Source organism: Dryobates pubescens, chromosome 10, assembly GCF_014839835.1.
Source record: "Dryobates pubescens isolate bDryPub1 chromosome 10, bDryPub1.pri, whole genome shotgun sequence".
NCBI classification, from domain to species: Eukaryota; Metazoa; Chordata; class Aves; order Piciformes; family Picidae; genus Dryobates; species Dryobates pubescens.
The window spans coordinates 12664817-12687616 of record NC_071621.1 but is presented as its reverse complement, the minus strand read 5'-3'; the positions used below and the strand labels follow the sequence as shown (position 1 = coordinate 12687616).

Here is a 22800-nt window from a genome sequence, read left to right as displayed (position 1 = left end):
GCCTTGACCTGCTGGCAGTACTTGGCCTAGTACCATTTGCTTTTGTGGTTGAAAGGATCCATTCTTGTCCACCAGGACCCCCCTAGGTCCCTCTCTGCCAAGATGCTTTCCATCTGGGTGGCCACCAGAGCTATACTGGTGCTTGGGGTTCCTACACAGATGCAAGACTTTAGAATTCTCCCTGTTGAACTTCATGAGGTTTCTGCTGGCCCATTTCTCCAGCTTGTTGAGGTCTCTCTGGTGCATGAGCATCACCCTCCACTATATATTTAGGGAGGTGGTGGAGGCCCCATTCCTGGAGACATACAAGGTGAGGCTTGATGGGGCTCTGAGCAACCTGATCTAGTTAAAGATGTTCTTGCTTAGTGCAGAGGGGTTGGATGGACTAGCTGACCTTTAAAGGCCATTTCCAACCCAATGCATTCTATGACTCTATATCAGCCACTCCTCCTAGCTTGGTGTCACCAGCAAACTGGCTGAGGGTACACTCAGCTCCATTATCCAGATAATTAATTAAGGTGTTAAACAGGACTGGACCCAGCATTGACCCCTGGGGTGCACTGCTAGTGACTAGCCTCTGAGTAGACTTTATGCCACTGACCACCACCCTCTGGGCCCAGCCATTTAACCAATTTTTAACACAATCCCAGAGAGGCAGGAAAGCTGGGAGCCCACCATGGTGACCTCCTCCTTCAACTGCAACGAGATGAGACCATCAGTCAGGGCTTTCTGTGGCTGGCTTTTTCAGACCTCCAAGGACAGAGGTGGGTTGAGCAACTCACCCACTGCCCTCCCTCAACTGTTCCCGGGGTTTGCTTCCAGGTGGGGTACAATACCTTGCATTTTCTGACTTCCTGCTCATACACTGGTGAAGGAAAAGGTAGTCTTGAGGGGCACTGGCAGACAGGGTGCTCTGAAGGTGGCTGGAAGGTGAGTCAAAGGTGAAGAGGGTGGGCTGGCTGGAGTGGGATGGTGCTGAGGACTTGCGCTCTCGTAGCAGGTGGTGGCTGGCACCGCTGAGTTCTGCAGGGGAGGACCGTGGTGCGTGGTTCATGGAGGCCATGCTCCTCAGGGTGTCTGTGAAGGGAAAAAACACACTCATGAGTGGCCAGGCACAGTAACCCCACATGTCAGCAACCTGGTCTAGTGGGAGGTGTCCATGCCCATGGCAGTGGGGTTGGAACTAGATGACCTTTAAGGTCCCTTCCAACTCAAACCATTCTACGAATCTACGATTGTGTGTTCCCAGGATTTTCCCTTCTTAAATGCTCTGGATTTATGGAGGTTGGTGGGGGTCTGCTTAGGTCTGTAAGTGTATCATAGCATCATAGTATCAGTCAGGGTTGGAAGGGGCCACAAGGATCATCTAGTTCCAACCCCCCTGCCATGGGCAGGGACACCCCACACTAGATCAGGCTGGCCACAGCCTCATCCAGCCTCATCCAGCATGGGCTTAAACACCTCCAGGGCTGGGGCCCCAACCACCTCCCTGGACAACCCATTCCAGGGCTTCACCATTCTCATGGTGAAGAACTTCCTCCTCACCTCCAGCCTGAATCTCCCCACCTCCAGCTTCATTCCATTCCCCCTAGTCCTATCACTACCTGAGATCCTGAGAAGCCCTTCCCCAGCCTTCTTGTAGGCCCCCTTCAGATACTGGAAGGCCACAATTAGGTCACCTTGGAGCCTTCTCTTCTCCAGACTGAACAGCCCCAACTCCTTCAGTCTGTCCTCACAGGAGAGGTGCTCCAGCCCTCTGCTCATCCTCGTGGCCCTTCTCTGGACACCTTCCAGCAGGTCCAGATCCCTCTTGTAATAGGGGCTCCAGAACTGGAGGCAGTACTCCAGGTGGGGTCTCACCAGAGCTGAGCAGAGGGGGAGAATCACCTCCCTTGACCTGCTGGCCACACTTCTCTTGCTGCAGCCCAGGATCTGATTGGCTTTCCAGGCTGCAAGTGCACACTGAGAGCTCCTGTTGAGCTTCTTGTCCACCAGCACCCCCAAGTCTCTCTCCTCAGGGCTGCTTTCCAGCCAGTCCCTGCCCAGCCTGGATTTGTGCCTGGGATTGCCTCAACCCAGCTGCAGGACCCTGCACTTGGTCTTGTTGAACCTCATGAGGTTGGCTTGTGCCCACCTCTCCAGCCTGTCAAGGTCCCTCTGGATGGCATCCCTTCCCTCCAGCGTGTCTGCTGCACCACACAGCTTGGTGTCATCAGCAAACTTGCTGAGGGTGCACTCAATGCCACTGTCCATGGCACCCACAAAGATGTTGAACAAGCCTGATCCCAGGACTGATCCCTGAGGGGCTGCTTGCCACTGGCCTCCACTGGGACATGGACCCATTGACGGTCTCTAAGAAAGGACAGGAGCAGAAACTGTGATATGAAAGCTCCTCTCTTCCTTTTCCTTTTTAACTAGGTTTTAACAGCCAACCTGTCTCCCCATGAATTGGGCTGACATCCCCCAGACACCCCCACAGGCCACTAAGCATGAGATAAAATATGCTAAAATTATACAATATGGTCAAATATTTATTCCCCTACATAGCAGCTATAGCAGATGTGCTGCAAGCAAAGGAGCTTGCTGCTGAGTGCACCACCTGGAGTACTGCCTCCAGTTCTAGAGCCCCTATTACAAGAGGAATATGGACCTGCTGGAAGGTGTCCAGAGAAGGGCCATGAGGATGAGCAGAGGGCTGGAGCACCTCTCCTGGGAGGACAGACTGAAAGAGTTGGGGCTGTTCAGTCTGGAGAAGAGAAGGCTCCGAGGCGACCTTATTGTGGCCTTCCAGGATCTGAAGGGGGCTACAAGAAGGCTGGGGAGGGACTTCTCAGGATCTCAGGTAGTGATAGGACTAGGGGGAATGGAATGAAGCTGGAGGTGGGGAGATTCAGGCTGGAGGTGAGGAGGAAGTTCTTCACCATGAGAGTGGTGAAGCCCTGGAATGGGTTGTCCAGGGAGGTGGTTGAGGCCCTGTCCCTGGAGGTGTTTAAGCCCAGGCTGGATGAGGCTGTGGCCAGCCTGATCTAGTGTGGGGTGTCCCTGCCCATGGCAGGGGGGTTGGAACTAGATGATCCTTGGGGTCCCTTCCAACCCTGACTGATACTGTGATACTATTTAAGTTAGCCCCACTTCCCTGTGTAAGGACATCACCACTCTCCTTTTACAGTTGGGTAAACGGAAGCATGAGGTATCACAGTATCACAGTATAACTAAGGTTGGAAGAGACCCCAAGGATCATCAAGTCCAACCTGTCTCGACAGACCTCATGACTAGACCATGGCACCAAGTGCCACGTCCAATCTCCTCTTGAACACCTCCAGGGACAGTGACTCCACCACCTCCCTGGGCAGCCCATTCCAATGACGAATGACTCGCTCAGTGAAGAACTTTTTCCTCACCTTGAGTCTAAACCTCCCCTGGCACAGCTTGAGACTGTGTCCCCTTGTTCTGGTGCTGGTTGCCTGGGAGAAGAGACCAACCCCTTCCTGGCTACAACCACCTTTCAGGTAGTTGTAGAGGGCAATGAGGTCTCCCCTGAGCCTCCTCTTCTCCAGGCTAAACAACCCCAGCTCCCTCAGCCTCTCCTCACAGGGCTGTGCTCAAGGCCTCTCCCCAGCCTCGTTGCCCTTCTCTGGACACGTTCAAGTGTCTCAATGTCCTTCTTAAACTGAGGGTCCCAGAACTGGACACAGTACTCAAGGTGTGGCCTAACCAATGCAGAGTACAGGGGCACAATGACCTCCCTGCTCCTGCTGGCCACACTGGGAGGTGGGAGTATGAATGGAGATAATGACAGCAGAGATGAAAAATATTCCTGCCTTCCCTAATTCTGTATTGATTGTAACACCTCAAAAGATTTCCTGCTGTTTTCTGCTTGTAAAATGGGATGCAGACCCGAGGTGTGACTCCTAGGTTCTGCTCCCCTTGCTCAAGGAGAAATACACATTAAAATATTAAATTCATTTTAACAAAGCATATCCCAGAGGTCAGGAGCAATCACTCAGTGTGGTCAAAGAATCTGAACCAGAGATAAATTTCTTACAGCCAAGCTGTAAACCCTCACTACAAAAAAACAACAAACCAACCAACCAAGCAAAAAAGCACCAAGAAACAAACCCCAAACCCTAGAAAACCCACAAGCTGCAGGATATTTTGGGAAAGCTGATCCACCTCTGGCTGCAGAAGACCATAGAATTATAGAATTGTTTTGACTGGAAAAGACCTTGAGTCCAAATATTGACCTAACACTACCATGGCCATTAAAACGTGCCTCGAAGTGCCATGTCTACATGTGTGGTCTCCCTGCCATGCCTGCATTCCTGGCATGTGAAAGCCACTTCTTGTAGTTCACCAAAGTCACACTTTATAACAGCTGTGATTTATATTTATTTGGAGCTGATGCAAAATGTGAAAATGTTAGGGGTTGGAAGGGACCTCCAGAGACCATCAAGTTCAACCCCCCGCTGCCAAAGCAGGCTCACCTAGGGCAGGCCACATAGGAATGCATCCAGGAGGGTTTTGAAAGTCTCCAGAGAAGGAGACTCCACAACCTCTCTGGGCAGCCTGTTCCAGTGCTCCTTTACCCTCATCATAACAAAGTGTCTCCTGGTGTTGAGGTAGAACTTCCTGCATTCTAGCTTGTACCTGTTGTCCCTTGTCCTATCACTGGGCACCACCCAAAAGATCCTGGCACCTTCATCTTGACACCCATCCCTCAGATATTTATAGATATTGATAAGATCCCCTCTCAGCCTTCTCCTCTCAAGACTAGACAGCTCCAGGTCTCTCAGTCTCTCCTCATAGGAGAGATGTTCAAGTCCCACAGTCATCCCTATAGCTCTTTGTGGGTCTCTCTCCATCCGGTCTGTCTCTCTTGAACCGAGGAGCCCAAAACCAAGGCAGAGTAGAGAGGGAGCAGAACTGCCCTAGACCTGCTGGGCACAGTTTGCTTAATGCATCCCATGGTGCCATTGGCCACAAGGGCACATTGATGTCCATAGGGATTGCTCCCAGGTTTACCCCTCAATATGATATCCATCAGGATTGCTCCCAAGTTTTCCCCAGCATGATGTCCATAGGGATTGCTCCCAGGTTTCCCCCAACATGATATCCATAGGGATTGCTCCCAGGTTTACCCCTCAATATGATATCCATCAGGATTGCTCCCAAGTTTTCCCCAGCATGATGTCCATAGGGATTGCTCCCAGGTTTCCCCCAACATGATATCCATAGGGATTGCTCCCAGGTTTACCCCTCAATATGATATCCATCGGGATTGCTCCCAAGTTTTCCCCAGCATGATGTCCATAGGGATTGCTCCCAGGTTTTCCCCAACATGATGTCCATAGGGATTGCTCCCAGATTTCCCCCCCAATATGATAGCTATAGGGATTGCTCCCAGATTTCCCCCAACATGATGTCCATAGGGATTGCTCCCAGATTTACCCCCCAATATGATAGCTATAGGGATTGCTCCCAGGTTTTCCCCAACATGATGTCCATAGGGATTGCTCCCAGATTTACCCCCCCAATATGGTAGCTATAGGGATTGCTCCCAGGTTCCCCCCCCCCAATATCATATCCTTAGGGATTGCTCCCAGGTTTCCCCCAACATGATGTCCATAGGGATTGCTCCCAGGTTTCCCCCAACATGATGTCCATAGGGATAGCTCCCAGGTTTCCCCCAACATGATGTCCATAGGGATAGCTCCTAGGTTTCCCCCAACATGATGGCCATAGGGATTGCTCCCAGGTTTCCCCCAACATGATGGCCATAGGGATTGCTCCCAGGTTTACCCCCAGTAGTGACACCCATAGGGATTGCTCCTAGGTTTCCCCCAACATGATGTCCATAGGGATAGCTCCTAGGTTTCCCCCAACATGATGTCCATAGGGATAGCTCCTAGGTTTCCCCCAACAAGATGTCCATAGGGATTGCTCCCAGGTTTACCCCCAGTAGTGACACCCATAGGGATTGCTCCTAGGTTTCCCCCAACATGATGTCCACCTGCTTTTAAAATTTGACTTCAGACACCGTGAAGGGAAACTGCTCCAACCCAGGACTGAGAGGGATTTTACAGATTTCCAACAGGTTTTTTTCCCCTTTCCATTCCTTCCCTCAAATCCCAGATCCTACCAGAAGTTTTAGCAGGATCTGTTACAGTGCAAGGGGATGAGTTCTCTCCAAGATGGCTGTTGTGGCTGGGACAGAGAGATGATTTTTCACCCACTTCTGAATCGTGTCAAGATACAGGATCGATCTGTCTGCTGCTCGTTCACTGCTGCTACATTTCCCCCCCCCTGTCATTACTGCAAACTTCACCCAGATGCAGGAAAAAAAAAAGAGTGCATTAATACAAGCCAAAGAGCATGGCTAGGCTCTGCTGTTTGGTTTGTGCTAAACACAGAAAGGATCAATATTTAACATTGACATTAATGGCGGGGAATGAGAGCTTGAAACTCGGATTCCCGACGTCTTTGCTTGGACATTAAAGATCCCTGGGTGCTTTTCATGGGAGTAAATGGCTGCCTTGGTGTCTTTGGACAAAAGAGAGCCTTGACCCTCACCCTTATTAAATATTAAATGTTAAACAAGTCTCATAAGGAGTGGCTGAGGGAGCTGGGATTGTTTAGTCTGGAGAAAAGGAGGCTGAGGGGAGACCTCACTGCTCTCTACAACTACCCAAAAGTGATGGACTGAATTTAGGGAGTAGAACCTCAAGCAATGCTCAGCTGATAGAAGGAAATGTTTTAGCTCTTGTGGGCCATAAACCCTGGGAACAAACTGCAGCTGTGTAGAGAGAAAAAAGCATTTAGCTGATTACCAACGACCATTGTGACTCAGGAAGCCACACAACGACCTGAGAATAAGAGCTGGTAAACATTGCAAGAGAGTCTTTTGTCTTCTCTCTGAACTTAGATAAGAGATGCTTGATCGTTTGCCTTCTGTCTAACACCTGTCTGAGCCTTGCCAAGGGATGTGTGTTCCCTGGCATTTCCTCAGCAGCCAGTCATGAGTCTGTAACTGTCACAGGGACACATCTAATCACCAATCATGAGTTGCTTTTGATTATGTTAGCCTATATAAAGAAAAGACTTTGTACAATAAAGTGGACACTTTGCTTGCATCAAGCTTTGTCCCATCTCTTAATCATGGTACAAAAGGAAGTTGGAGTGAGGTGGGGCTTGGTCTCTTTTCTCAGGTAACAAAGTGATAGGACAAAAGGAAATGGCACCAAGTTGCATCAAGAGAGGTTTAGATTGGATATTCAGAAAAATTGCTTTACTGCAAGAGTGGTCAGGCATTGGAAATGGCTGCCCAGGGACATGGTGGAGTCACCATCCCTGGAGGTGTCAAAAAACCCCATACAGACAAGTGTGGTGGGTTGAAATTTCCCTCCAACATTAAACTACCACAACATGGTACTTCGGGACATGATTTAGTGGTCATGGTAGGGTTGGGTGGACAATTGGACTTGATGATCTGACAGGTCTTTTTCCAACCTCAGTGATTCCGTTTATCCTGTATCAGTGCAGACTGATACTCATTGAAAAGGGAGTGTTGAGGGCTCTGTGAATCCCAGGTGTCACAGAAGCACAGAATCACCAAGGTTGGAAGAGACCTCAAAGATCATCGAGTCCAACCTGTCACCACAGACCTCATGACTAGACCATGGCACCAAGTGCCACGACCAATCCCCTCTTGAACACCTCCAGGGACGGTGACTCCACCACCTCCCTGGGCAGCACATTCCAATGACGAACGACTCGTTCAGGGAAGAACTTTCTCCTCACCTCCAGCCTAAACTTTCCCTGGTGCAGCTTGAGACTGTGTCCTCTTGTTCCAGTGCTGGTTCCCTGGGAGAAGAGACCAATCCCCTCCTGGTTACAACCTCCCTGCAGGTAGTTGTAGACAGCAATAAGGTCACCCCTGAGCCTCCTCTACTCCAGGCTAAGCAACCCCAGCTCCCTCAGCCTCTCCTCATAGGGCTTGTGCTCAAGGCCTCTCCCCAGCCTTGTTGCCCTTCTCTGGACATGTTCAAGATTCTCAGTGTCCTTAAACTGAGGGGCCCAGAACGGGACACAGGACTCAAGGTGTGGCCTAACCAATGCAGAGTACAGGGGCACAATGACCTCCCTGCTCCTGCTGGCCACAGTGTTCTTGATGCAGGCCAGGATGCCATTGGCCTTCTTGGTCACCTGCTGGCTCATGTTTAGGCAGCTGTCAATCAACCAGCACCCCCAGGTCCCTCTCTGTTTGGCAGCTCTCCAGCCACTCTGACCCCAGCCTGTAGCTCTGCATGGGGTTGCCGTGGCCGAAGTGCAGCACCCAGCACTTGGACTTGTTGAATGCCATGCCATTGGACTCTGCCCATATGTCCAGCCTGTCAAGGTCCCTCTGCAGAGCCTTTCTACCTTCTAACAGATCAACATCTGCTCCTGACTTGGTGTCATCTGCAAATTTGCTGATGACTGTCTCAATCCCCTCATCCAGATCATCAATGAAGATGTTAAAGAGGATGGGGCCCAGCACTGATCCCTGGGGCACACCACTAGTGACTGGCTGCCAGCAGTATGTGGCACCATTCACCACCACTCTCTGGGCTCGGCCCTCCAGCCAGTTCCTAACCCAGCACAGAGTGTTGCTGTCCAAGCCACAAGCTGACAGCTTAGCCAGCAGTTTGCTGTGGGGAACGGTGTCAAAGGCCTTGCTGAAGTCCATGTAGACTACACCCACAGCCTGCCCCACATCCACCAGGCAGTCACCTGATCATAGAAGGAGTACCAAAGTACCAAATCAGGTACTTTTGAGATTAACCAATGTGATAGAACCCATACTCCTGTTACTATCAAAAAAAGAGGAGCTGCACCCAAAGTATCCCTTGGAAATATCCTCCCAGTCTTACTACCTCCTGAATCATAGTCAGGAACTGCCCATGACATTGGGCTTTGGGCAAGACTCTTCCAAGGATGTTGTGTCCCCATCCCATCATGAAGATCACCTCTGGAGGGACAATGTGAACTGTTCTGGGTTGGGATCCCTTTGACCTGAGCAGTTCTCTAACAGTATCTCTGCAGGCTTTGCACTTGCCATTGTGTGGGAAAGCCATAGCATGCCAAAATACATCGAGCTGTTAGAAATTACATTCATTTGTTTGTGCCAACACAGCCTAAGGGTAGAGGTGGGGCTACACAGAGGAGGAAGTCTCCAGTACCACCTCAGGGCACAGTAAATTCAAATCATGACAGCTTGAGGAGCCCAGTGAATCCCACAGAATGGCAGGGGTCAGAAGGGACCTCTGCAGATCATCTAGCCCAATGCCCCTGCTAAAGCAGGTTCACCTAAATCAGGTTCCACAAGATTGACTCCAGCTGGGCTTTGAAAGTGTTCAGAGAACTCTCTGTAACCTCTCTGGGCAGCCTGTTCCAGGGCTCTGTCACCCTCAAAGTAAAGATCTTTTTCCTCATGTTCAGATGGAATTTCCTGTGTTTCAGTTTGTGCCTGTTCCCCATGTCCTGTCACTGGGCACCACTGGAAAGAGTGGCCACATCCTCTTGACACTTGCCCTCTAGATATTGATAAGCACTGAGAATATCCCCCCCCACCCCAGTCTTCTCTTCTCCAGACTAAACAGCCCCAGGTCTCAGCCTTTCCACATCAGAGATGCTCCTGTCCCCTCAGCATCTTTGCAGTCCCCTGTCAGACTGTTCCCAGTAGTTCCCTTGCTTGAACTGGGGAGCCCAGAACTAGATACAATATTCCAGATGTGGCCTCACTAGGGCAGAGTAGTTGGGGAGGAGAACCTCCCTCAACCTGCAGATCATACTCCTCTAAATGCAGCCAGGAGGCTATTGACCTCCTTGACCATGAGGGCACATTGCTGGCTCTTTGTGAACTTCTTGTTCACCAGCACTCCCAGGTCCGTCTCTGCAGATCTTCTTTCCAGAAGGTCAACTCCTAACCTCTACTGGTGCAGGGAGGTTATTCTTGCCCAGGTGCAGGACCCTACACTTGTCAATGTTGAACTTCATGAGGTTCCCCTCTGCCCAACCTCTGTCCAGGTCTTGCTGAGTGACAACACAACCTTCTGGTGTGTCAGCCACTCTTCCCAGTTTCCTATCACCCCACAATGCCAGGAGATCCTAATGTCTTTCCCCAAAATCAGTTTGCTTCAGGGAAAACTGTGGAGCCCAGCACAAAAAACACACTCATCAAAAGCAGGAGGAACTACTCCATGGTTACTCCAACCACATGAGACATGGCTCCAAGGGGAGCAGGAGGCAATGCCTGCTAAAAGCATGTCCCTTCCCTGGGGGGAAGCCGCTCCATCGGCATCCACATTGATTTTCACAATCAATTCCCAGCTTGCTTCCCACGGTGACCCAGCTGCCCAGAGCATTAGTGGGAGCCAATTCAGGACTCAGGAACTCCATTAGGTCTGTGAGATGAACTTTCTAATAGCAGGTGAGAGATGAATTGCTTCACAGGGCTGGAAGGGGATTCCAAGGGCTGGGAAGATAAATCCTGTGGCTGCAGAAGGGGATTGACAAGATTGCTCTGTGGTTTTCATCTTGTGGGAGGTTCTTTTTTTCACTGGAATAAAGGGCCTGGGTGACACACTGATGATGGGTTCTGCTGGGGAGCAGAAAAGGAGGAAAGACAGCAAATTGAGGCAGAAAAATAGTACTTCATGACTTGCATATGCTAAAGGGAAAAGTCAAGATATTTGTGCTCTCATATCAGCCTGAAGAGAAGCTCCCATGAGGGTAAAGGTATGCAGAGACAGAGGTCCCAAAGAATGAAGAGCCAGAGGTCCCAAAGCCATTTCAGCTCTCCCTGCTCCAACACTGGGCTTTGAAGTACTGAAGACTAAGTCTCCTTTCCCTATTAGAAGAAAGATCTGGACTTTCTCCAGATGAAGGGCCACAAGGATCATCAGAGGGCTGGAGCTCCTCTCCTCTGAGGATAGACTGAGAGAGTTGGGGCTGTTCAGACTGGAAAAGAAAAGGCTCTGAGGAGACCTTATTGTGGCCTTCCAGTACCTGAAGGGGGCTACAGGAAAGCTTGGGAGGGACTTTTTAGGATGTCAGGGAGTGATAGGACTAGGGGGAATGGAACAAAAATAGAGGAGAGGAGATTTAGATAGATGTCAGGAAGAAGTTCCTTCACCATGAGGGTGGTGAGACACTGGAGCAGGTTGCCCAGGGAAGTGGTGGAAGCCTCATCCCTGGATGGGCCAGGTTGGATGTGGCTCTGAGTAACCTGACATAGTGTGAGGTGTCCCTGCCCATGGCAGAGGGGTTGGAACTAGATGATCTTTGGGATTCCTTCTGACCCTGCCCCTGCCCCTGCCCCTGTGATTCTGTGTTCCATGAAGGGCCCTTGGTGAATAACCTCCAGGAAGTTCCATCCAGAAACCTCTGAGCATGGTCCCCACACACATCATGACTTCACACCATTTCTTTCCTGTTTAAAAGAGCCTGTGGACAAGGCAGTTCATGGCATGGTTTAGTAGGCATGGTGGTCTTCAGCTGACAGTTGGACTCAATGATCATAGAAGTCTTTTGCAGCTGAAACAATTTTATGATTCTATGACCAAAGATGCTCAACTCAGTCTGGCCATGAGACAAAAGGGGAGGTTTAGGTTGGACATTAGGAAAAATTTCTTCCCTGAAATGATTTTCCAGCATGGAAGTGGTGGAGTCACCACCCCTGCAGGTGTTTTGAAGACTTGTAGATGTGGCACTTGTGGACATGGTTTAGTGGTGGACTTGGGTGTGCTGGCTTAACAAGTGGATTTGATGATCCTACCTAAGTGATTCTATGATTCCATCCCTCATGGCCATCTGCCTCAGGGCCATGGATAAACCTGTCTCTCTCATTTATTTAACAGTGTGGACTTCAAATCCCTTGGTTTTATTTTGAGATCTTGAGTATACGTTGAGGGGATGTTACACATACAGCCAAGGACGGATAAGATCCTGCTCCAGTTCCTGTTGCCATTCCCAGGGGTCAGATTTAAGGCTATGCAGGGGGCCATGTGGGAAGTGTCATCTTAACCCCATGTTTCCTGACCTCTTCTCCTCTGAGTTCAGGGAATTGGACTCTCACGATCTGGGGCTGTTTAGTCTGGAGAAGAGAAGACTGAGAGGGGATTTAATGAATGTTCATAAATATCTGAGGGCTGGGTGTCAAGAGGGAGGGGACAGGCTCTGCTCAGATGTACCCTGTGATAGGACAAGGAGCAATGGATATAAACTACAGCACAGGAGGTTCCACCCCAGCACAAAGAGGAACTTCTTTACTGCAAGGCTCACGGAGCACTGGAACAGGCTCCCCAGGGAGGTTGTGGAGTTCTCCTTCCTGGAGACTTCCAAGACCCAGAGTTCCTGTGTAACCTGCACTAGATTTTATGGTCCTGCTCTGGCAGGGGGGTTGGACTTGATGATCTCCAGAGGTTCCTTCCAATCCCTAACATCCTGTGAGTCTGTGTGATGCTGTGAAAAGGCAGTGATGAGCATCCACCACATAAAACTTGATGTCAACATTGGGACTTGTAGTCACACATCTTGCTGTGTTTGTGCTACAGATGTTATGTTGGTCCCTGTGAGAGAATCACAGGATCACAGGATGTTAGGGGCTGGAAGGGACCTCCAGAGATCATCAAGTCCAACCCCCTGCCAGAGCAGGACCATAGAATTTAGAACGGGTCGTACAGGAATGCATCCAGATGGGTCTTAAAAGTCTCCAGAGAAGAAGACTCCACAACCTTTCTGGGGACTCTGTTCCAGTGCCCTCTGATCCTCACAGTGAAGAAGTTCCTCCTGTGCTGTAGTTTCCATCCATTGCTCCTTGTCCTATAGTGAACCCTTCAGGCAGAATGGTGAGTGCTCAACACCAAGCAGGGGCTGGAGCTCTGACAGGGTTATCCTTCTCTGGTCATGTTCAAGAGTCTCGATGTCCTTCTTAAATTGAGGGGCCCAGAACTGGACACAGGACTCAAGGTGTGGCCTAACTAGTGCTGAGTACAGGGGCACAATGACTTCCCTGCTCCTGCTGGCCATGCTATTTCTGATGAATGAGCCAGAGGCTTGGTGGGAATGAGCCAGAGGCTTGGTGGCCTCTGGTTAAGCCACACCTTGAGTCCTGTGTCCAGTTCTGGGACCCTCAGTTTAGAAAGGACATTGAGACACTTGAACGTGTCCAGAGAAGGGCAATGAGCCTGGGGAGAGGTCTTGAGTACAGCCCTATGAGGAGAGGCTGAGGGAGCTGGGGTTGTTTAGCCTGGAGAAGAGGAGGCTCAGGGGTGACCTCATTGCCCTCTACAACTACCTGAAAGGTGGTTGTAGCCAGGAAGGGGTTGGTCTCTTCTCCCAGGCAACCAGCACCAGAACAAGGGGACACAGACTCAAGCTGTGCCAGGGGAAGTTTAGGCTCGAGGCGAGGAGAAAGTTCTTCACTGAGAGAGTCATTCATCATTGGAACGTGCTGCCCAGGGATGTGGTGGAGTCACCATCCCTTGAGGTCTTCAAGAGCAGATTGGATGTGGCACTTGGTGCCATGGTCTAGTCATGAGGTCTGTGGTGACAGGTTGGACTTGATGATCTTTGAGGTGTCTTCCAACCTTGGTGATACTGTGATACTATGAACCAGCATAACCCCTGCAAGGCTGCATGATGCTGGGTGGATTTCTGTTGGCCTAAGGCTCAACACTCACTAGTCCAGGTTAAGATGTGCAGTTCTGGCTGTGTTGTAGCAAAGTGGGGTTGGGGGGGAAAGACCTCTTTGGGACTCGATCCCTGAAGCAAAAATGCACAGCTGGGAGCATGACCGACAATGGAATGGACTAGGCTGGGAGCCAGGATTTTTTTATGAATGTTCCCAATCCCCCAAAGTTGCATTTCCCTCCTTGCTGACAGCTCTGAATTCCCCTGCTCAGAGTGCTCCACTACTGCTGTGTGCACACAGCTTCACACAATGTTCCTGGGCTTATCGGAGTGGAAAAATTACTCAGCCTCCTTGGGAAGCTCAGAACAGACTTGTTCACCAGAGCTGTGATGTCAGCCTTCCCTTCCTGAAGGCAGAGGATGGGAATACAACTCCTTGTATCCCATTGAAATGATGCCCCCGAGACAGTGGCAGTTTTGGGGTGCAACTATATCTTTGCTCTCCTGTGGATGATCACAGCAGAAGTGACAGGTTTGCTTGGCATTCCTGAGTGGCCCAACATTCTTCATGCTGTTAAGATCTAGCTGGTCCAAGAAACGTGTCAAAGGACTCCTCAGATCTGCCCTGGCAAACAAAGGCACCAAATGCCTTGGACCATGCTGCTGATTTCTTTTTCATGAGGAAATACTAGAATCACAGAATCATTTTTGTTGGAAGAGGCCTTTCAGATCATCAAATTCAACCATTATCCCAGCACTGCCAGGTCACCACTAAACTATGTCCCACAGCACCACACCTACACATCTTTTACATTCCTTCATGGATGGTGACTCCATCACTTCGCTGGGCAGCCTGTTCCAGGGCTTGATGTGGAACCCTTTCAGTAGAGACATTTTTCCTTATATCCAATTAGACCTCCCCTGGCACAACTTGAGGCCATTTCTTCTTGCCTTATCACTTGTTACTTGGCAGAAGAGACTGAACCCCACCTTGAGACAAACACCACTTTTGTAGTTGTAGAGAGAAGGTCTGCCCTTGGCTTCCTCTGCAGTGATCTGCAACTGCAGCACGCCGAGGCAGGACCCAGGCACGGCGCTGTGCGGAGTGGCACGTCCCTCCCTGTGCCAGCTTTCCTCTCGTGAGAGGCTGGCACAGGTGGGCAGAGACTGCTGCAGCAGTGGTGCTTTCACCAGAGGGAAGGAGGTGCTGAGTGTCATGGACTCATTCATGAATTGTTCTCCAGTTGGTCAGTGGCCAGGGATAGGGATGGTGATAACTCGCCACGAAGCTGCTTTCAAAAGATCTGTGTCAACCCAGACTGAGGTTGAACTTAAGCAGGCAGGTGTCAGGCAACTGGCTGCAGAGAGTGCTGGAGCCTGGCACCTGAAATGGAGGGCAATGGAGATAACACCTGCATGAGGTGTGAGCAGCTCGATTATCTGCTTAATCTAGTGCCTGAACTGAAGGAAGAAGTTGCTAGATTTAGGACTGTAAGGGAATGTGAAAGGGAGTTGGATTTGAGGAACCAGGCTCTGCAGGCTCCCCTAGCAGGGGGGAGGTGACCCAAGATGCAGCAGGGAATGGATACAGGTCCCTGTTAGGAGAGGCAAAGTAAAACCCCCACGGCTCCCCTCACCTTCCCAGCTGCCCTTGCAAAACAGGTATGGGGCACTGGAAGCTGAGGGTGAGGTGAATGAGAAGACAGAAGAGACACCATCTGAGGTGTTGCCTAAAGCCAGACAGCCTGGCCCCCACATCAGGACTTGTTCCCTCAAAAAAAAAGAGGAGGGTTATTGTTATTGGTGATTCCCTCCTGAGGGGAACAGAGGGCCCCATATGTCAGCCAGATCCTTCCCACAAGGAAGTCTGCTGCCTCCCTGGAGCCCAGCTCAGAGATGTTACCAGAAGGCTATCTAGTCTGGTACAGTCTTCTGATTACTATCCCTTGATAGTTATGCAGGTAGGGATTGATGATGTTGAAACCAGAGGTCCCAAGGTAATCAAAAAGGACTTCAAGGCTCTGGGAAAACTGGTTGAGGGGTCAGGGGCACAGGTAATTTTTTCATCAATGCACTTAGTTGCAAGAAGCAATACTGAAAGGAACAGGTCAGCAGCTGTAGTTAACAAGTGGCTCAGAGGCTGGTGCCACCAAGAGAATTTTGGGGATCTTGGGGAACTTTCTAAGGCACCAGGTCAGCTAGCAACAGATGGAGTACATCTGTCCCAGAGGGGGAGGAAGATCCTAGCACATGAGAACAGCCTATCCCACAGAGGGAAAAGGGTTCAAGGAAGGGTGTTGGCAGGACTCATTGACAGGGCTTTAAACTAGATTTGAAGGAGGAAGGGGCTGAAACCAGTCCCCGCAGACAGGAGTCTGAGGCTGGTGAGCTGGAGTCAGGGGTGAAACCAGCAGCCCAGCTGAAGTGCATTGTACACTAATGCACACAGTATGGGTAACAAACAAGAGGAGCTGGAAGCCTTGGTACAGCAGGAAAGTTATGATGTAGTTGCCATCACAGAAACGTGGTGGGATGACTCACATGACTGGAGCACTGTAATTGATGGCTACAGACTCTTCAGGAGAGACAGGCGAGGGAGAAGGGGTGGAGGGGTGGCCCTGTACATCAGGGAGGCTCTAGACACCATGGAACTAGAGAGTAAGGATGATCAAGTTGAGTGCCTGTGGGTGAAGATTAGAGAGAAGGCCAACAAGGCTGACATCCTGGTTGGAGTCTGTTATAGACCACCCAACCAGGATGAAGAAGTTGATGAATTGTTTTATAGGCAGCTAGAGGCTGTCTCAAGATCACCAGACCTTGTTCTTATGGGCAACTTTAACCTGCCTGATATCTGCTGGGAACTCAGCAGAGAGGAGGCAGTCTAGAAGGTTCTTAGAGTGAATGGAGGATAGCTTCTTATCCCAGCTGCTGTGTGAGCCTGCCAGGGGTAAGGCTTTGCTTGACCTTCTTTTTACAAACAGAGAAGGGCTGGTGGGAGATGTGGTGGCTGGAGGCTGTCTGGGGTCCAGTGACCATGAGATAGTTGAGTTTTCAATATGCAGTCAAGATGAAAGGGGCAGCAACAAAACCTTAACTCTGTACTTCCAGAGGGCAGACTTCACATTACCTAAGGAACTAACTCAGAAGGTATCTTGGGAAACAGCCCTTATGGCATCCTGGCCTGGATCAGAAAGTGTGGCCAGCAGAAGCAGGGAAGTCATTGTGCCCTGTACTCAGCACTGGTTAGGCCACACCTTGAGTCCTGTGTCCAGTTCTGAGCCTCTCAATTTAAGAAAGATGTTGACTTGCTGGAATGTGTCCAGAGAAGGGCAACAAAGCTGGGGAGGGATTTGGAGCACAGCCCTATGAGGAGAGGCTGAGGGAGATGGGGTTGTTTAGCCTGGAGGAGAGGAGGCTCTGGGGAGACCTTATTGCTCTCTACAACTACTTAAAGGGAGGTTGTAGACAGGTGGGGGTTGGTCTCTTCTCCCAGGCAACCAGCACCAGAACAAGAGGACACAGTTTCAAGCTGCACCAGGAGAGTTTTAGGCTGTATGTTAGGAAGAAATTCTTCACAGTAAGAGTAATTGCGCATTGGAATGTGCTGCCCAGGGAGGTGGTGGAGTCACCATCACTTTAGGTGTTTAAGGAGAGACTGCAATCAGTTGGTGGGCACAGGCCAGAGGATGCTGCAGGTCCTTCCCATCCTAGACCCTCATGGGACACAGCCCCATTGTGGCAAGCTTGTGAGCAGAGCAGATGACATGAAGGAAGAAGCAGCATCTCCTGTTTTAACAGAGCAAAGACAGCAGCAAACACCTTCTTCCTGGTCTAACCCTAAGGTGTGAGAGTCTGGCCCATGCTCAGGAGGTATGTTTCCTCAGACCATCTGCAAATAAGTCTAACTGGTGAGAGCTGATTCAGAGTGAATGAAACCAGTTGTCAAATTCATCTGCCCTGGGGCCACTTAGAAAGATCTTCAGGAAGGAGGACCAAGAAAGCCTCCTCAGGCTCCTTATCTACACGAACCTCATGTCTACTCACTCCTTTTCTGTCAAGATGCTTTGAGGTCCTCCTGGACATTCAGATTCATTTTATTCCTGTGCTTGCTATCACAGTTGATAACTGGTTGGGTGGAAGATGGCTGGCTCAAGCCCACCAGCCCTGATGTCCTCAAGCGGTCTTCACAGCCCTCCCCTCAGTCACTGCTGTAAAATTCTTCCTTTGCCATGCCCAGCAATGGAGATTTTCATTCAACATTATGCCAATTGGTTTCTGGTTGCTGTGGAGACCAGTTTAAATGAAACTCCAGTATTTTGAAAGAGAATATGATTTTAAGTCATTTACTATGCAAGGTCCCATGCTAATAGCATTAGCATATTATTTGATTATGGTGATGTGCAGAGAATAAATTCCAAGTGCTTTTGCCATCATTGCATCTTAAAAGAAGAAGAGAAAATCCTCCAGGTTTTAGCTGGTGCTGGAGACCTTTACTGGAGGTGAACTCATGATTTCTGAATGCCTAAAGCATTGGGGGTCACAGGTGTTTTTAATCTTGTGGCAAAGAGAATAGCTCCCTGGAAGGGAACTATTCTCTGCTTCCACTGAGCACTGTTAATAGAGTGCCTAATGGGCAGGACCCGGGTTTCTAATGATGGGTAGAGAGATCCAGGATGGCTTTTTGTGCCATTTGCATTTCTGCTGAAGCATTGGCATGGCAGAGCCCAGCTGTGCAAGGTGTAATCTTCCCATTGCTTGCATTTTATTCTCAACATCTCAGCATTGGCTTTGTCTTCAGAGCTTCTTTAGATGCTTCTAGCATGTAGATAGGGTATGTCTATGTCCCTAAATGAAAAAGAAATTGCATGGAAAACCTTTGCAGAGAAGCTTGTTTTGTGAGTGGAGGCTGCAGAAATGGGAAAGGGAGACCTGAACTTCCAGAAACTAAAACCAAGCCAAATGATTTTTGACTCTCCATCCCCAAAGGCATGTTTCCTGGGGATGATCTAACCCTTGTTCACACTGACCCCCAGGCCACTTTGCTCACTATTTCAGGGTCACAGTATTGCAACCATGAGGGTTAATGACTTCTTTTGTCTCCTCTTCCAGCTTGTGCAGTTGGTGTGGCTGATACTACCTCCTCTGAGCATGCTGGGCTCACCTGAAGCTGTAGAAGCTCTGCCACCATCTCCTGTCTCCGTCTTCAGCCTTAACCCCTGCACAGCACGCACCTCCCTGTCCTTCCAACCCATCAGTTATAATACCACCCAGGGAGCGAAAAATATCCTTAATCCCAGATAGAGGAGAGAAAACGAGGGTCAGATTCCCGCAGTTTGGTTCCATCATGGGTGCAAATGCACCCACGAAGGAGAGGGTTCTGAGAGGAGAAATTTGGGGATCCTCTTCCTTTCCCCATCTCTGCCTTGTTGTGTGATGGTGGCTGAGCAGACTCTCACAGTTCTACTGGTTTATTGACTCCCCAGCAAATCAGGAGTTTCTCCCCCAAGGTAAGGAGAGCTAGATATAAATTACTTTTGTAAAGAGCCAGGAATGGCAGTTCTTCTATAATACAAAGTGCAAATATTTGGGCCTTTTGCATACTCCCTTGAATAGAAATGGTACTAAATCATGCATAAGTAACATGGGTTCACGTTTTCTGCTAGCACAAGTTTTCCTTTGCTCTCCTAGAGCATTAAAGACCTATTCTCCCATTGCCATAAAAAGGGCTATAAATTTTAAAGTGAGAAGCCCTAGCTGGTAATAGTTTGGGATTCATCCTTTCTCCTTCTCTAGCCCGGCTAAGAAAGGAATGCTCCCATGTTTGCTCAGGCAAGGAAAGACACCCATATGCTGCTTGCAGTGAGCAATAAGAAGGATGGCAAGAAATTCACAGGGGACTTCAAAGCAAGTTTTTCATAGGCTGGGGGATGCAAAGCCAATTGTGCACCAGCTTCAGGGCTCTCACCCTGCTTGGTATCATGTTGGACCATGACACTTATGGACCACAACACTCAGACCACATGGTATCAATGCTCACTGGAGGTGTTTAAGAGACTGGATGGAGTGCTTGGTGCCATGGTTTAGTTGATTAGATAGTATTGGATGATAGGTTGGACTCGATGATCTTGAAGGTCTTTTCCAGCCTGGTTAATGCTATTCTATTCTATTCTATTCTATTCTATTCTATTCTATTCTATTCTATTCTATTCTATTCTATTCTATTCTATTCTATTCTACCCTATTCTATTATATTCTAATTCTACCCTATTCTACCCTATTCTATTCTATTCTATTCTATTCTATTCTATTCTATTCTTGTCAATAACTGAAGGGTGGGTGCCAGGAGGAGGGGGCATCTTTTTTTCAGTGATACCCAGTGACAGGACAAGAGGTAACAGGCACAAACTTGAACATAGGAAGTTCCATCTAAATATGAGGAGGAATTTCTTCACTTTGATGGTAGCAGAGCACTGGAACAGGCTGCCCAGAGAGGTGATGGAGTCTCCATCTCTGAAGCCTGGATGCCATCCTGTGAAAGCTGCTCTAGGTGAACCTGTCCTGGCAGGGGGTTTGAAGTAGATGATGACCAGAGGTCCTTTCTAACCCCTATCATTCTGTGATTCTGTGACTGGACAAGACTTTATTGGCATGACATCCAAGGGAAAGAACAGTTAGGAAACACCCAAATCATTCAGCATCTGCATCATCATCAATAAAAATATTCAGTGGTAATTGCCAAGAATAGAATAGAATAGAATAGAGTAGAGTAGACCAGAAACCAATACCAAAACAGGATGCCAGACCTTCATTTCACACAGTGAGAAAGCTGTTTCAGTGTTGGACCACCATAAGGCTACTTCTGGCAGGGGAAATAACCTTTTCTCATATTAGAGTGTCATGTCTTTTAGTAGCTTTGAGGTCTTAACAGCTTCAGGCCTGTCCTGCAGCACTGGGCTGCACAGACTGCTTGTACCTCCACACAGATTTGCTAAGGATGCCCCTGGCATCTCACGCATTGCATATGCCACTCACAGACAGCAGCTGGTTCTGCACATCTGCATTGCTTTGGGTTTTGCTGCCTTATCTCTACCCTGAAGAAGGCTAAACATCCCTTCCTGAGACCACTTATGTTACAGCCCACCATTTTTGCCCTTTCCCACTCCAGCCTTTTTTCTTCCTGTTGTTTTTTCTTTCCCCAGTGAATTCTTCATCAGTTTGGTTTTGCAATGTCAGAAATGATGATTCATGAAGCAGAGGGTTGGAGATGAGGTTAGTTCTGTGGAGCAAATGAAGCCTGTCCCAGCCCACGCTGTCTCTCTGGGATTGTCCTTCATCTCCAGGTGGAGGTCATTGTCCCACTCCAGAGCTCTCAGATAAGGGTTTCCCAGGTGGGATGCTCAAGGTCATGCATAAGCCAAGGCTGCAAGCCTCCAGGTTCATCTGCTTTTATCTCCATCACTGAAGGCCTTATAACAAAAATAAATAGGTACAAGCCAGGCATCCCTTCCTGGCCAAATGTTAGACCTGCAAATATTGACATGAAGGTTTGAGCCCCACAGTCGAGTGGCAGATTTGCTCTTTAAAGGGTAGCCACCATGTGCAGGGCATGCTGATATGATACAGAGCTGGGTCACTGCCACCAAGGGGTGGTTCCCAGGGTAGGAATGAGATCTGGGGCACGGTTTCATCTTACAGAAGCAAACCTGTGTTCTCTGGGCAGGAGCATTTCATGGTTTCTATTGCAGCCTCTCTCCTTTCTGCCCCTTTGTCCTTCAAAGAATTGATTGCTGTTAAAATAACTGAGATATATAATGCTTTGAGGTCAGAATGATCTGACTTGGCTCCTTTCCCTCTTTACTCTCTTACTCACTGTCCAGTGCTGTAATTTCCACCCCCCACCCTTCACCCCCAGCTCCCATGCTTCTCCAAGGCAAATGCTCCTATGCTACCACTGGTTTTCAGTGGTTTCACACAAATGCAAGCAGAATGCTGACACTAGTGGCCAGAAACAATGCTGTTTATTGCCACTCCTCTTTTCCTTACTGTTTCTCCCATCAGCTCTCAGGTAATTCTCCCCATCCTGTGTTAGAAGGTTTAAGAACTGGGAATTTCACTCTTGTCAGAAGAGGAAACCCAAGGGGACCAGCTCAAGCTAAGAATGATTTAGATGAAAACGGGTCAGAGAAACCCTGCCCGTAGCCCTCTGCAACAGATCTCCAGCTGTAAAGCACATGGAAAGAAGCAGCAGAAACTGGAAAGGAAAAGCTCCTCATCCTTCATTTCCTAGAAACATTGGGACAGGCTGCCCTGAGAGGTGGTAGAGTCTCCATCTCTGGAGGTATTCAAGATCTGCCTGGAAGGGTTTCTGTGTGGCCTTCATTAGGTGAGCCTGCCTTGTCAGGGGCTTTGGACTAGATGATCTCCAGAGGTCCTTTTTATCATTCTGTATGATTCCTCTGCCGTGGAAGATGTAGCTGTGGCCCCACCCTTGCTTTTGGGGAGCTCCACTCTTCCCTCTTTGCACCCAAAATTTGGGCGGTTCCGAACACTTGGGTAACTGTGTCCCTGCATGCAACTTCTCACCCTGGTGGAAACCAGAGAGGGAAAAATCTCCAGATCAAATGCCCTTTCCCACTAATCTGCTGGAGGAAATCAAAGCATCCTCAGACTGACAACAGCTTTTCCAAATGCCATCCAACTGGGAGGCGATAGGGAAAGCTCAGTAAATAAACCTTCCTCGGGTGCCATGCTCATCCTTGTGGCATCCCAGGGCCTCCTGGCAGAGTGGTGGCTCAGTGACTCAGCCACAGGACATGTTGTTTTTTCTCCTCCCTCCCCAGGGGAAGCATGTGCAAGGCTTGTTTTGGTAGGGTTGTTTATATTTTTAAAAAAAATTCTTCTATTATTATTGTTATTATTATTTGTGCTCAAGGAGTGAGCTGGCAGCGAGAGTGGAGGGGCAGGCAGCTTCCCACAGGAAAAGGTTCCCCCTGTTTTTTTTTTTCAATAATAAATGATGGATCTGCTCCAAAGAGCAGGGAAGATGATAGGGCATAAGTACATCCTCCTAGGGATACTTTCTAGCAGATACCATGGGCTAAGGCCATTGGTATGAAGTTCAACAAGGTC

General features: G+C 49.2%; 1 protein-coding gene across 1 annotated transcript in view; it reads right to left on the bottom strand.

Annotated features, from left to right (window-relative positions):
* The window catches only part of GAB2 (GRB2 associated binding protein 2), a 143570-nt gene that overhangs the window by 17312 nt on the left and 103458 nt on the right, over positions 1 to 22800 (bottom strand). Inside the window, exon 3 of the mRNA XM_054164527.1 lies at positions 837 to 1077. Coding sequence (XP_054020502.1) covers positions 837 to 1077 — 241 coding nt within the window. The remainder of the gene's footprint in view (positions 1 to 836; positions 1078 to 22800) is intronic.